The sequence below is a fragment of the Thunnus thynnus genome, chromosome 16 (assembly GCF_963924715.1).
Source record: "Thunnus thynnus chromosome 16, fThuThy2.1, whole genome shotgun sequence".
Lineage (NCBI taxonomy): Eukaryota > Metazoa > Chordata > Actinopteri > Scombriformes > Scombridae > Thunnus > Thunnus thynnus.
Window position 1 is genome coordinate 14,488,469 of NC_089532.1, and position 15,928 is coordinate 14,504,396.

The 15,928-nt window shown below is 37.7% G+C and overlaps 1 protein-coding gene across 1 annotated transcript; it reads left to right on the forward strand.

Annotated features, from left to right (window-relative positions):
* Nucleotides 1-1,077: 1,077 nt before the first annotated feature.
* Nucleotides 1,078-15,809, forward strand: ncmap (non-compact myelin associated protein). The gene is made up of 4 exons (XM_067614391.1): nucleotides 1,078-1,588; nucleotides 11,345-11,451; nucleotides 12,192-12,276; nucleotides 13,503-15,809. The coding sequence occupies exons 2-4, from the start codon at nucleotides 11,358-11,360 to the stop codon at nucleotides 13,774-13,776; spliced, it is 453 nt and encodes a 150-aa protein (XP_067470492.1). The 5' UTR covers nucleotides 1,078-1,588; nucleotides 11,345-11,357; the 3' UTR covers nucleotides 13,777-15,809.
* The last annotated feature ends 119 nt before the right edge of the window (nucleotides 15,810-15,928 follow it).

Consider the following 15,928-nt stretch of genomic DNA (forward strand, 5'->3'; position numbering starts at 1 on the left):
AAAGGTGATGATGTCTGTCAGTGTTGTGTTTCACAACTTGTTTCTGCTGTCCCCAAGTGGCCAAAAAAATCAGTTAATGCAGCTTTAACATTATCATTGTGAGTATTTAGTGTAAAAGACCATGTTACTAGCTAAGTACAGCTACACACGCACAGAGTGTTTACACCATCTGTACTGATCTGAAACCAACACAATGACGGGATGCCATTTCGAAAGATGTTTTTCCTCTCAGTGAAATCTGACCTCCAGCTTTTATCCGTGTTCTTATGTAATGGTCTTCCACAGCTGAACATAGGGACATGTGGACACTAGCGCTGTGCACGTAAGCAGGCCATAAACAGCGCTCTCAGCCCATTGGGTGAAGCAGAACAATGTGTGTCTGCCCAAATGAAGTTTAGTTACACTTTCTCACAAAAGCACAACACTGACTGGCTTCATAGTTGTGGGCACCACCTAGCCCCTGAGGGTAACATGAGGCTCGATCCTGACGACTTTGTTGGCACTGTTTGGGGAAAGAATATTGATGCGGATGTGTTACAGGAGCTTGCATGCTACAATACGACCGGGACAAATAGTAGAACAATTAAGAATATGACTTGCAAACTGATGCCTGTAAAAACATGTTTCCTATTCAGTAGACGACTTTCACACAAATGTTTCCAAATGTTTAAATGTTGCCAAATGTTCAAATACCTCCTCCAGGTGATGGAAGTCACAAACACAAAAGAAAAGAAAGGTTATTAAACACTGTATTTTGTTTCTGCAAACACTCCCAGTACCCTTTGGACAAGTTTTGTAATTCACATAGTTAATTTTCAACTACATACATAAGATGTGTTCATGTAATGTTGAATGGATTTGCGATAACATTGAAACCACATTCTATGTCTACACACTCTCACACAACAGGCACACAATAGATTTTTTTTTTCATTGAACATGATACAACTAGATGCACACTGGTGTTATTTTAAAATCGTGACTTATTTTAATCTTTTCTGACAATACGCACTGAGCCAAACTCTATGTAGTTCATACGAGACATCCCACAGATGCAGCCGGTGTGATTTTGATAAGTAGTCATGATGGAAGCAGAGCAGAGCAGGCAAACTATGGAGAGGAGCCTCGCTTTTTGATCTGTGGCCGCGTCACGCCTAGGGGCCAAGCGGAAGGACCTGAAAAACCAGCTGCCTGAGATTATTACTCTCAGAGAGGAGCACCAAGTGAGCAAGCGTGGAGCCTCCTCCTCCTCCTCCACACTCTCCTCCTCCTCCTCTTGACATAAACACTCTGGTTCCCACACACAGACGCATCTCTGCGCGTTTTGTGTTCCTTGTTTGTGTCTGTCCCGTCTGTTTGCGCCTGTGGGACTGGCACTTTTAGCAGCAGCTGTGACGTATTCGTCTCTTGGAGTAGCACACTCTTCCACTCCCTCCTGCCTCCTTCCCCAGACCTGGTGTGACTGTCACCCCCTCCACCGGTGGACTATGCCCACCTCAGTCAGCTGAGGGAGGGGGCTCTGCTCAGGTTGCTGCTCAGGCTCCCATCTGGAGAAAGCTTGGGCTGAAATCAAAGTGGAGGCGGATAGGTAAGTCCCAAGCCTAATCACTGCTTTTGGCTCCTTTTTCTTGATAGTTTTTGTTTCCATCTAAACTTTGTCTCTTGTTTTTAAGAGTAATTTCTCAGTGAGTTGGTCAGTCTATTCTGTGTGCACTGTGATTGTAATTGTGCTGTGTGTGTGCTGTGTGTGTGTGTGTGTGTGTGTGTGTGTGTGCCAGGTATTCCTCATGTTGTAGAGACATAAATCTGTTTACACGGTCATGTTGTGGGGACTTGCCCCTTCCCTTATGAGGACAAAAAGAAAGTCCCTTTAACGTAAATCATTAATTTTGGGGTGAACACTTGGTTTAAAGTTAAGGTTAGTTTAGGGTTATGTTAAGGTTAGGGTAAGGTTAGGGTTAGGTATGTGGTGGTTATAGTTAAGGTTAGGATAAGTCTCCAGGAAATGAATGTAAGTCAATGTTATGTCACCCTGAAGTGATGGAAACACAACTGTGTGTGTGTGTGTGTGTGTGTGTGTGTGTGTGTGTGTGTGTGTGTGTGTGTGTGTGTGTGTGTGTGTCGTGAGAACGGGGGTTCTCCCAGACGACATGGCGAGACACAGCAGGTGAGTGTCAGGTGAAAGGGAATAGCTCACATTCCAAAGAGCTCACAGATTTAGAAAATCCACCGTTGCCGCTGAACCAATAGAATGACACAGATTTGCGTTTGAGTTGGGAAGATTAAATGTCATTTCCAAATACTATCTGGCCATGTATCTCTTATTGATAAGTGACTGTTTGATGGAACGGCTGTACTTATCCTTCCATCAGTTGCCACTACGTTGTAGGAAAATATGACTGCTGTTTGTATGGCACTGCAGCTCTAATTCAGAGCTCACCAGAGACATGTAGTGTATGATGATAATGTATCCACTCATGAGAAAATTGTTGCTTTGTTTGGGCTGCTATTAAACAAATATGCTCTAGTTTAAGTCATTTGTAGTTTCTTGACCAAGGGAGTAGTCTTTATAGTTCTAAAAATAGAAAAGTTATTTGTTCGTAGTGTCTTTCCCTCATTAAATCAGGCGACATTCACTCCTGTAAAGGTTAATGACTATGTTTGCATACCAACTACACCTACTGTAACTGGCTTGAGTGAACATTTGAGTTGAGGCTGTTGCTTTGGCTTAGTTCAAAAGTGTGCAAATGACCAGTTCATACGTGTTGTATATTAAGTCAAGTAAGTTTTTAGAATGATAATTTAAGTGAGTAAGATGTGAAATATAGAATATTATCTTATGGCTGGCACTAAAGATTATAAGTGCATCGCTATTATATTTCTGTTGTTATCATATTTAACTCTGGTACTATTTGAAAATGTGCTTTATTATTCAGCCTTTGAATATGCTCTTAATTTGCACCTCTTACTTGAAATTACGCAGTATTTCAGGATGCATAAAGTGTAAGGCAATAAGAGGGGGGAACTCCAGAAAAAAGGACACAGTTTTTAGAATTAGTCTTATTATTTGATTATAATGTTCAAGAGAAACCAGAATATTCTGACTGGTCTAATTGAAACTTCAATGTAGATCATTTGAGCAGGTTTCTTTCATGATAACAAATAGATTTAGAGAATAATCAGCTTCCATCAGGACTATAAAACCTTGCATGCATCTCTCTGCTTCAGCATTGTGCCCTCATGCCAAAGGCAGACAATAGTTATCAGTAGCTGACTCACATAGATGCACTTGACAGATTTTTAACTATAGATTTAACTTTATCACTTCTGATCACAGTAAGTGAACCCAGAAAACCTGTAACGGAACGTCAGAGATCGAAACGCTTTAAACATGATAAACAAAGCAAGTGAACACTAGACACTGTTTGTTTTTCAGTATGAAGTCTCAGACAAGAGTAACTTTTTATGTATGTCCAACTATCTCGGCTCAAGTTCAAGTATTCAAGTCTTAAGAATCATAAACTGATTTAATACATAAGGCACAAATAGTAATCAGTTTATTTCAGTCTTTTGTACTAGAGCAGACACTCATGAGTGTGTTCCAAACTCAGCCACAGTGGTGGTTTAGACAATGAATGGCTCAATTAAAACCTTTTTTTTAAAAGCCAAGACTAGAAAAATGGCTCGTTTGTGCCATCACATCACAGCTCTTTTATTTTTGTTGCCTTTCTATAAATATCAATTTGTCAGGCTTTTCATAACTCTGCAAAAAATACATTGAAAGCTAAGAAGATGCTGTGCAAATCTCCCCTCAGTGACAAAGTGGTTTTCTTCTTCTGTCTTAAACCTTTTGAAATCATACTTTTTCTTACCCAGTTTGCTATTTGGATGACAGTTGCCCATCCTGATTTGTAGATATTTCAGGGTCAATGCAGCCATGAAGATGTCACAAACTCTCACACTCCAAGCTGAAACACAATCTTGATATATCGTCTCTTTACGACATATATCTTTTTAAATTTATACGTTTTTAAATCTCTGATGTCATCTCATCATTTACATCAGTTACAGGTCGCTGTACGCCGAGCCAAAGATCTGTCTGTGTTGTTACACATGCCTTGGTGACTTATTGAGGTTCATATAAGTCATAGTTAAATCCCTCTTCGGTGTGACATCTGGAAAACAAATGGTATGGTAAAATTTATATCTGACTGGATGCAGATGACCTCTCTGCTGTGACTTCAGACTGCATGGCTGCTCTTCCAGGGAAAGCTGAAGCAATAACTCCACCTGTGTCTTATTAACCTGGGAACTGCTTCAAATTGACTGCTCAAATATTGACTCCGACCATCATTTGATGAAGATTATACTTTGAATGTGTTTGTGAACGTAGGTGCAGGATATGTGTGTCTGCGTGTGGATGAATATGCGTGGAGGAGAAAAGGTCGTGCCAGTCAACAGCCTCGTCTGGTTTTTCCTCATATAAAAAAAGAGGAAACTAAATTGTTCCTGTTCTGCATTGAGGGAACACTCTCTGAACAGGCAAATAAATTATTTGTTTACTTAGGGTGGAAGAAAGGATATTGAATCTGCAGTTGGAGCTGCAATTTGTGGAACAACAAACAAACTATTATTATAGAAAGGAGAAACTGGCCAATGAGGAAGCAGATACAGATGTCAGAATGAAGTGATCCGATTAGTTTTAGTTCCAAATTCCTTTGTCTTCAAAATACGAATCTAAATTAAAAAAAGATGTATATAAATGGTTTCCCATTACTTTAAACTGAGTGAAATGATTTGTGCTTTGTGCGTCAGCGGACATTTCTAACTGAAATGATACCTCACAGTATGTGACTAACTGTTTATGAAATCTGATTACTGTGAATCATTCATAACTGCACATGGCTGTCCTGTAGGGAAAACAAATTTTACTTTAAGGTATTTTACAGTTAACCTTGTGAATGAGATAATCTATCATGCTGACATGCTGTCTTGCATGTATCATACACAAAATGAATGATTTCATGCACCAATTGCTTTTCCAAGATGTGGCACTAGGGAGTAAATGTGCTGATTGATAGAAATCCTTGAAACTTAACAGATAAAAAGTCTAAAATATCCCTCAAGTCTGCATATTGATGATTGTGTAACAAACTTGGTCGAGTTTCATGCTAAAGTTGGCTTTTACCAGTATTTTTCTCACATGTGCGAGATGTATTTTCTGTCCTCCATCAAGAAACTGGCCGACACACTGGCAGTCACATTTGAATTTGCCTGCCAGATTTCCCTCCTCTCACTGGGACGATAAAAATGTGACCATATAATTTAAAAAAGGCATTTCAAATCTGCATCTCAGTCCATTGTTGACTAACTAAAGATTGATTTTGCTACTGTATTTGGTTAGTATGTGAGCTTTAGCTATTGACTCTAACGCTATGCTGTTAGGCTGAAGAAATCACAAAGCATCTGCTTCTTTATCATAGATAACCCACACAGCCTGTCTTTCTTTAAAATAATATATGTGATTTGATGCTATGATATAACACTTGACACATGTGACACGTCCAGTTTCTCCATGTTGTATTATCTCAGAGGTTAATGCATCCAAACAAAAGTTTCTTTTGGCTGGTCGTTCAAACTTGAACTTCAGACTGAATGATAAGCGTGAAAATGATTGGCATCCTGAAGCAATTCTGTTTATCAGTTTCATCTTTCACATGGTTTCCGCTGACGTTAATGTGGAGAGATGTGTTTAGCTCTCTGCCTCTGTAGCACCAGATGAATGGATACCCACTTTTTGCATGCTTAAAAGGAACACCTTTTAGACTAGGTTCATGTGTAATAGTTTTGGCGATGTGCACTACTTATGGCAATTACAGTATGTGGTATTTAGACAGCTCCAAGTGCAAATTGTTTGTATACCTGAGAGTCCAATTGAAGTAATGAACTAGCTGTAAGATGGTGATCAGTACAAGGGTTAGTTGCATATTAAAGAGTATGACGTGTGTTGAATGTAGGTGTTCCCTCAGTTGAAGGTTCTCCACATCCTTTCCCACACCAAAGCTACACCTAAACCTAACATGCAATCAATCTGATGTATTACCCACTTCTGTCGACACACCCTATTCTGTGAAAGTCAACACACCTATCCAATACTGATGAAACACCAGGCATGTGCCAGGTCAGTCAGCAACATTGGAAAATTCCTGTACATACCAATGAGAAGGATATGATTTGCCAACTGGAGTGACTTAGTGAACAAATTCCTTCAATATTTTGATTGGCAATTCTTCTTAGTTACACCTATTTTGTGCTACCGCTACAGTTTGATGTTGACAGGCACAGTTTTTTTAAATTAATAATCTAGTTTTTCTTACTCCAACCATGACCTCACCTCTTCTTGATAAAAGCTGAAATGCGTAATCCATGTCAGAATCATGTTGCGCCGGCCAAGACACTTTTTGTTGAGAGATAGCAGTGATGCCATCTGTAGAGGCACCGCCATCGCTATAACTACAAGGCCACACAAAAGGAAACCATTCAGTGAATTGTTACACTCAAACTAAAGATCAAATCAGTTGGATTGATCCACTTAAAACCCACGTTATCATCCTTTGATGTACAAAGTTGGAAGATAAATCGTCTCAGTTTCCAGACAGCACAATTTGTTGAAGTGAATTTTCTCTATGAAAGTGTCATTTTGATTAACCAAAGTGACACCAAGATGCTTTTTTTATTGTTTTTTTCCTTTTGCAAACCTTCTGCCATGTAGTGAAGAAAACTTTCTCATAGAGACAGGACATTTTTCTTGTAATCACACACAGTATATCCTCTAGTTAGAAGAAGAAAGCATCTCTGCAAAAAATTAACTACACCTCTCTTCATGAGACGTGACCCTCAATGTGTCAAGATGATCAAGTTTTAAACTGATTTTCATTGTTTTTGCAGCTGCTAAGAGTATAAAATCCTGTTTAAAATATCTTTAAAATGATTTACCATGAGGAAAACTTCTGAAATGAATTTCTTCTTATGACACCATATTGACAGTCTGACAATAGACAGTAAATAAATTTGTGTAATGAACTTTTTTCATTTAAAAAAAAGAGTCAAATGTAAGGAGAAAATTTGTGAGTTTTCATCTAATATGTGAATTCAATGTCAAATGACACCAGCTTGAAACTTACTAAAAACAAAGACAATAACAAATCATGGTATGGCAGAGCAAATATTAGTGAACAGAGTTTACTTATGCACTTAAATGTAATCCCATCAGTACAAAATCCATCTTAACAATTAAATAAGGTGATATTTATATCTATTTCTTTCTTCTTTTTCAGTCACAAATAGATATGCGTCACTCTGACGGCATACTGTTGGTCACAGAACTTTGCCAACATCAACAGCATGCTGTATTCTCCACCATGTTACCAAAGCAATGGTGTTACTAACCTTATGCAGCATATGATCAGTTAGTCACTTATCAGAAGCTGTCACCTTTGCAAACAGCAAACATGATATATGTCATTACTAATCTCTATGGGTAATGGTATGTCAACAATGGGAGAGTTGGTTGTGCAATATTTGCTGTTGAGCAGGAAGCTGGATAAGACGTACAGTACACAGTATCGAATACCAGCTTCGAGTCTCTTTTGTCAGCCTATAGTTGAAATTCTGATCCGGTTTTTCATCACATGTGAGAAAAGTCAAAATCCTTGTTTGTAGAAGGTTTTCTATAAATCATGAGCACAATATAGGAAATGCAGTGCTGCACTCTTTCCAGGATATGCTCTGCTTGTCAATGAAATGTAAACTTTTACCCTCCATTAGTGGTTAAAGATATGTACACTATCCATATTGCTCAGACACAATATCCAGATATCATTCAAAAAGGGGCATAGAAGAGAAATCTAATCTCATAACCTCTGTGAAATTTTATGAATGTAAAGTTTGGAAAACTTTGGAGTCTTTTTATAACTAGTTAAGATAAAACCTTAATTAAGAAACAAAGAGCAGTAGTGGCAGCTGCGGTATCTGCGGCAGAAAATAATTAGGTGTGTGTCTGACAGAGAGAAGAGAAAGTGTTTCAGTGTATCTTTCAGCACCCAGGTCTGTTTTCATCTATTATAAGAGGCTCATTGTAGTTGATGCACATACCTGAAATTTATCACGGATATTACATTTAATTGTGAACTCACCCAGTAAGGACCAAACCGAGCTACTCTATAATTTATTTTCTCTTCATACAAGGGGTTTCCTGCTATCTTCAGTTAGGGTGACAGCAGTCTGATGTCTGTCAACAGCCTCTCATTAATTTAATCTGTAGTTTATATAATTATTCATGCTCAGCGGTACCTTCACAGGCAGTGATGCTATGGAATCAAAGGTTTTGCATATTTTCTTGTGAATTTGAATACAATCAATAGTGCCATCAATCTAACCTAGAGAAGAAAGACAGCGAGGGATGGACCAGCACAGGGGTTGCTCTTCCGTGTGCTGCAGTTTTTGAGCTTTTTATAGCTGATGCAAATTTTGTCCCCTTGAAGCACCTGCTCTGATTTTGCTACTGTGCTTTCACTCCCAGCAGACTCAGAGTTAGTCACTGAGGCTGTGAAACAAAGCGAAGTGAGAATTGAGAAGTGACAAAAAGTAAAAAAAGCAGAAGTCAGTAAGATTTACAAAACTGCCTACAAAAAGAAAAAGACTTTGTATTAAGGTGACAAGTCAAGTGATATGATTTAAGATCTGATGGCACATTATACTTTTCTAATTAACGATTGCATGCCTGAGTCACAATTGAATGAGACAGTGACCTCATTATTTACTTATTGTTTTACATTGCACTATGTGAAAAGGAGGATAAGGAACTCCCATGATGACGTGCGTCCAGTTCCAGAGAGATTGAATTTCTAAAACAAAGACCCTGTGAACACTTCTGCAGTAAATCTCCATGTAATCATAATGTATTGTTTTCTTTATGGAACTTTAAAACAAAGCGATGACAAAGTGAAGTTTTCTATCTCTGAGCATGCGAAGGCGTATTATCGTGACACTGGGGAAGTATTAGTTACAGGGACAGCCCTGACCTACAGCTGTGTGTGGATTGTTTCCTGAACAGTATCAGGGATCCTCCTAAATGACAGATGATCTCCGCATGACACATAACAATTACAACACAGTAGATTAGATCAATATCAAGATTAAGATTTGCCAATATCAATAAAAAACATATTAAAGCTGCCCTGATGGTCTGCCTGAGGCAAAATAACAGCTGAGAACATACATTGTTGATGATGTGTGATTGCATGAATCGTGAGAGAGAAGACAAATCTTATCAATACATCTATTTATCACAGCAAGTTCAGGGTGATAAAGTTCCATTATAGGCATAAACAAAGCAGAAAAACTGAATTTAAGATACATTTAAAGGAGGATGTTCTTACTAATTTCACCTGCAATTTTTGTCTGGAGACCAAAATATAGCACAGAAGGACTGTTGTGAAATACAGAGAAAATGTTTCTGATGGAGTTACAAGTGACTTTAGAGGAGGAAATCTTTCAAAAGTGAGCTTACCATCAACAAACCCCATAAAAAAGACCAAAACCAAAAACACATTACTCTGTCTCTCAGTACTCTCCACCTTCCCTATCCTGTCTGTAGGATTCAACCTCAATTCAGTCCATTCATTCCCACTGAAGACATGAATCTTTAAAAAACAGTCAAAAATACACAGTTTCATTTTAAAAAGAGGTTAAAATGTTTTCTAAAATAGCTGGGCACTGTAGTTTTTAGCAGACAGTACTCAAACAGGAGTAAATAGTGCATTTGTCAGGGACTATTTTCAGATGTGGAATAATACACTTTTGACGTGCTAGTGGGTATTTACGGCAGATGGACAGTGTACGAGACTGATATAAAATAAACTACAGTGCCCATGTTAATCGTAATGAAGAAACACGTCATCCAGTGCAACAGAGAAGCCAAGTCACATGTTCATTATAGTTTTTGAGCAACAATGGAGGTCTATGGCACAGAGGAATAAGCTATATTAGACTTTGGATGCACAAACAATACTTGTTAGTAGGATCAATTCATTGTTGGTTTTGGTCTTTTCATGGGATTTGTTGACAACAAGATTAATAAAGAAAATTACCAGACTTTTCTTTTAACCTACACCATCTCCAAGGACACAATTTCTCCCTTTCAACAACCCAAAAATAGTCAAAAACAGTCTTATTGTTTAAATCCTGTTGGACATTTAAAATATGGAACATAATTTCCTCAAACTTCTAACAAACCTTGAAAAATAAAGATTTGATAGGTTGCATATATGTGTACACATATGCGTAGGAAGTGTGGTGAATTATCCGATGTTGAAGAACGGCCATTTAATCTATGCTCTGCAGCGCTGTACTGTAAATGCACGTATTGTAAGTCATTTTGGGGAAAAGGATCTGATCAAGGGTTTAATGAATGTAATGTAACTGTCAAACCTGTTTGAACACTGTTTCCACTTCTGTTATGGTTGGCATCATTCTGTCAAATAGTAACACCTCTGAAACCACAAATGTTTTCATAAAGCTGCAGCAGACATGACAATGATGTTGTGTCATCCTAAAGCCAGAGAGCAAACACAAAGCTGTTCAATCACGTCTTTGCAATACATTACAGGTCATAAATGTGTAGGAGAGATGGTTTTTCATTGCACGGCAGTGAGTGATGTTTCTGCTTTGATAAGAAAAAGAAAGTGTTCAGTGTGAGCCATAAAATATCTTAATAACAGCTGTAGTCTGGATTACTGGCACGTCGGTCCTCTGGTTGTGAAGTTTACATTGTTCAGTACTTAATATGTAATGCTCTAGTGAAGATCTTCATTCCTGTGGTTTATATAAAACATGAATTCATTTCCACTTCTATTACTGCTATTCCACCTACTGTTTATACAAGTACTGTATATCACACAGATATTTTAATCATCAAATCTGTTTTCCCATATTCTTGTCTCCTCAGTTATTTGTTGTATGACTGTGGCAGAAACTGTTTGTTGTTTTTTTGTTATTTATTTATTTATTTATTACTATTTTAAAATATTTCTTTACATAAATGATGTTTTTTTGGTTAATTTTGGTTTCAGAGAGTAAAAGAAAAGACGTTAATTCTGCCGTTGGAGTTTTGTATGCTGTTCAAAATATATATACACAAATGTATCTGTATAGATTCAGTCATTGTCAACATTCATTATTCATACAGTGCTTTGGCAATACTATATTTTGTTATGGTCATGCCAGTAAAGCTATTTGAATTGAATTGAATTGAGTAAAACAATTGCCTTCTTTGTCTGTGCAGGTTATTGCTGAAGATGCAAGCTTCAACTGTCTCACCTGTGAGCAACACTACAACACCTTCAAACACAACCACTGTCACCAAGTCCAAAGAACAAATACTCATCCAGAGTAAGGACATCACAAGTCACCTCTATGTGTGTGTGTGTATGTGTGTTTGTGTGTGTGGTAGGACTTAAGTCACTTTCAGGGACACACACCAGACTTAAGTTGATTGGGGATGTCTTGTGCAATTGGATACAAAAGCCTTGTCCCCAATTGGTAAAATGCAGATTTTTGGGTCAGTGGTTAAGGGTTAGGGTTAGACAAGCAGGGGTTATGGTTAGGGTTAGGGTAAGTCTCCAGAAAATGAATATAAGTCCAAGTAAATACCCCTGTAGTGACTTAAGTAAACCTGTGTGTGTGTGGGAATGTGCATGTGCGAACGTCCACATTGTTTTCATGTCTGTGTTTTGTCAATTAAACACACCCTTGTGAATGAGTTGTTTGTTGTAGACACTATCAGATCTCAGTGCCACCCATGGTGGAGATTCAGATCAGAAACAATATCATATGATAAGCCAAACTGCATAAATAACAATCTATTGCATCATGGAGTAGAATCTGGATGGTTTGTGCGGGAGTGGCACCCGTTCATTTTAATAAAAAAAAGATTTTAATAGAAAATCTTTGACATGTTCTGTTTGCCTGTGTTGCTAAACTACTAGACGGGAGCTTCTCACTGGAGGATACACAAAATAAGTGGCACCACGTGGAGCAGGGGGAATGTGTAAAATGTAAAATGCAAATTTTAAAAGGGACACAAGACCTTTCAACATGTTAATCATTCCCTCTTTCTGTGTCTCTCTCAGGTTCTGGGGCGATGATCGCTGTCATCGTCATAGGTATTATCATCATTCTCGCCATTCTACTGATTATCCTGAAGACATACAACAGGTAAGGCCACATTCCTCTTAGACAGAACAATACCTGCATATTGAATGTCAGGAGTCATGAAAGAAACAATGATGCTATTTTTATCAACTTCAAGACAAGGCAATTTTATCTGGTGTACATTTCATTACAGGTAAACTCAGTGTGCTTTACATTGAAGTGCCTTAAGTGAGAAGTACAAGAAATACAAGAACAAACAACACTGACAACCATCCCACAGACAGACAGACACACACACACACACACACACACACACACACAATCATACGCCTCAAAAACAGACAGACAACAAACAGAAAACAGAAACATTTTCAGTTTACTTTTGAATCTGGACACAGTTCTGACAGATTTCAGGCTATTATATGCAGAGAACAGGACCAAAGTAGCTAAAAGCACCTTCACCAGATCTGGATTGTATTCAAGGTACAGTTAGGAAACCATCACTTGATGGCCTGAGAGGTCTGACTGGATTGTAGTCAGTGAGCAGGTCAGAAATATACTGGGGAGCCAAACCATTAAGTGCTTTAAGGGGGACCAGACATGTGCTGCTGCTCTTCATCTTTTTATTATTGCATCTGTGTAATAATGTAGACTAAGCAAACATTCATCCACATCTTCATATTTTATGTTACTCTTTGACAGTGAATCCCTTTTTTGGCTTGTGATCCTTTAAAGTGACACAGTGTCTACTGGGAACCCCTTGTCACAGGTCACATGTATCTATGAGTTGCAAGCAGTTCAACCAAAGACTGATAATCCTTTCTCAGATTGTTTAATTTGAATACTTTTCAGAGGCATTAGGAGGTAAAATGTTACACAATTTAAAAGAAAAAAACAAATGTTTCTTTTTTATGTTATATGGCCCTTATGACTCAGTCTGCAGTGGTTGAAGAAGTATTTAGATGTTTTACTTCCATAATATTAACAGTTTTGACAGAAAATCCCAGTCTTATCTTTTGGATTTTTTTATATTTCACATATGAGTGATGTATCTGATGTTTGTTACCTTTAATTCAGTAATTAAATCATTATCTTTGTCATTTACAAACAAAGTAATACTACAAGTGATGACAAGGCAATATCTATCATAGTTGTACACAAGTGACTTTTCAATTGCTGAATAACATTATTCAGCATTAACATTGAATGCCAAACATGTCCAACACAATACAACATTGTAAGTGACTGATGTGAGAGTTGTCTTAACATCATTGTCTCTTTGTGGTCAGGCGGACACATGTATCCCGAGTCCTGGGAGCCAACGGGGGCTCCAAACCTCGTCCGAAGATGTCACAATCCACAGTTCAGAGCAGCATGCCACTGAGCAACATGGGAGTCAACTCTGTGACGGGCAGCATCACCAACTCAAACCCAGAGAACGGCTTCCAGCCTCCCGGAGTGGAACTGAACAGCATGGAGGGAAACCAAATAGAGCAGTTCAGCACCACCAGTGGATCCACTGTGGTCACCATGCATGACCCTCCATCATTAGGAAACACATAGCAACAAGACTGCGGTTTAGTCTCACAACAGGCATTGACTGATATGTTGTCTTCATCCGTGACCACATGCTGCGCGCTGACTGAATCCTGTGGAAACTCAATCCGTGACGTTAGTGTTGTCACCGTCAATCTCCACCCACTGAGCCACTGCCACTGACGACATGGATAACAAGACAAAAATATACATTATGAACAAAACTGGACCATAAACAGACACAATGGACTGCATGAAGGATGGGACTAAAACTGAAGCTTTCTTGTGAAGAATTGTTTTTGGCTACAGTCAGTGTTCAGAGTATAGATGCCATAAGTTCCTGTACTCCTGCAGATGTTCCATCATGACAAATACAATGAAGAAAATGTGTAGTAAAGACTGTAAAGGCTTGACATTGTTGGTCTTACGTGTGTACATTTCTGTATTAAAGAGGACCATATAGGTTCATGAGTAGAATTAGTATAAACGTTAGAAGAGACAAAGACAGTATGAAGTATGATAGTGGTTACCAGTATGATTTATTTGTTAATATTGCTTTAATCTAGTTTACCTTGCATCATACTATCTTTGTCTTCTGCACATACATCCGCTCAGATTATTTTTTGATTAAAAAATATCTATAAAATGTCTTATTTTTACCCTGTAGAGTTAAGAGACCACAGAGATATTTGGTGAAATATCTTGTTGTCAGCCTAATGCGCTGATCCTTTTTTAGTTTGACACCAAAAGATTTTGCACTTTATTTTCGTTGCTTTCTGTATTTGTATTGTTTGTGGTTCTTTAAATGAAATGAGATTAAAATAAAAATTTAAAGTTTCTAAATGTTCCTGGCCTGATTGTTAGAATTTAGTGTTATTTACACAGAGAAAAACGCATGGTATGAAAATTGGGAAGGAAATTTGAAATAATGACAAAAAGAAAAAAGAAGAAAAGAAAATAAGAAAAGTTGTGAGGTGTAGGAAGACACCTAAGCTCAAATGTGTCTATCTGTTCTAACAAATGCTAATTCATAGGACTGCTGTCAAATTAAACCTGGAGTGTCATGTAATTGAAATCACACAACTCCACACATGTGATGCCATAGACTAGGGTGGGGAAATTTTCCAACAGGAAGTACTTGCTGTGAAGTCCAGTCAAAAGTCAGTGACAAAGGATTTAGAGTAATTTAATGACAAGGATATAAATCTGACATAAATTAAGCAATGTTGCCAATTGTTATCAGATTGTGTTTATTATACATTCATGCCTCAAAATATGTTATTTTTCAAATTTCAGTCAATATTTCATTGTCCCACTTTAGAAAATGTGGTCTGAAATATGGGACAGCGTGGTTTTACTAATGTGGGACAGTCATATACGTTCTGTAATTGGTGAAATATGCATTTAGGCACATTCAATGTGCAATACTAATAGTTATTCAGGGGTCTTAGTCTTGTAATGCTTATTTTTAGTTATTTTAGGCAGATTGCAAATTATATTATTACTAATATTCATATATAATACATAATACTATTTGTAACAGCAAAGATATTGTAATTAATTAATTGATGAAACATGGGCATGCACTTTGGCCATGAGTATTATTGATCAGCCTCCCAGTGAGTGTCCCAGATTTCAGCCTGAACTGTCCCACATTAGGAAAGCCACATAATCTGGGACAATTTGGAACAAAGAAAACTTTCATATTTATATTTACCATTTCTTCTCTCTTTTCTGATACGATTAGAAAACACCGTGGGGATTTCAGAATGGTATTGGGTGCGGATATAATGTAACTAGCTTAATATCAGAATCAGTTTTATTAGCTAAGTATGCAACCATACAAAGAATAAGTGTTGGCGTTTGCTCTCAAAAACGCAACATAGAATAATAAAAACAGAACAAAAGTAAGGTGGTAATAATAATAATGATGAGATAAACAAAGTAATATTATAATTAAATAAAAAGTCGAAATATATTGCTGAAGTGTCAGTTGCAAAAATTGCCCCACTTTAATCATAGACTGTATATAAAGACTGTCTTTATATACTGTCTCTGACTAATTCATCCTATGTTGTATAATCCTAAATTGCAGGCAGGTTATTGCGCCCCCAGCTGCCACCTTCTGGCTTTACAACGTTGAAATATCTCAAAGCTGCATTCACGACAAGAAACGTTG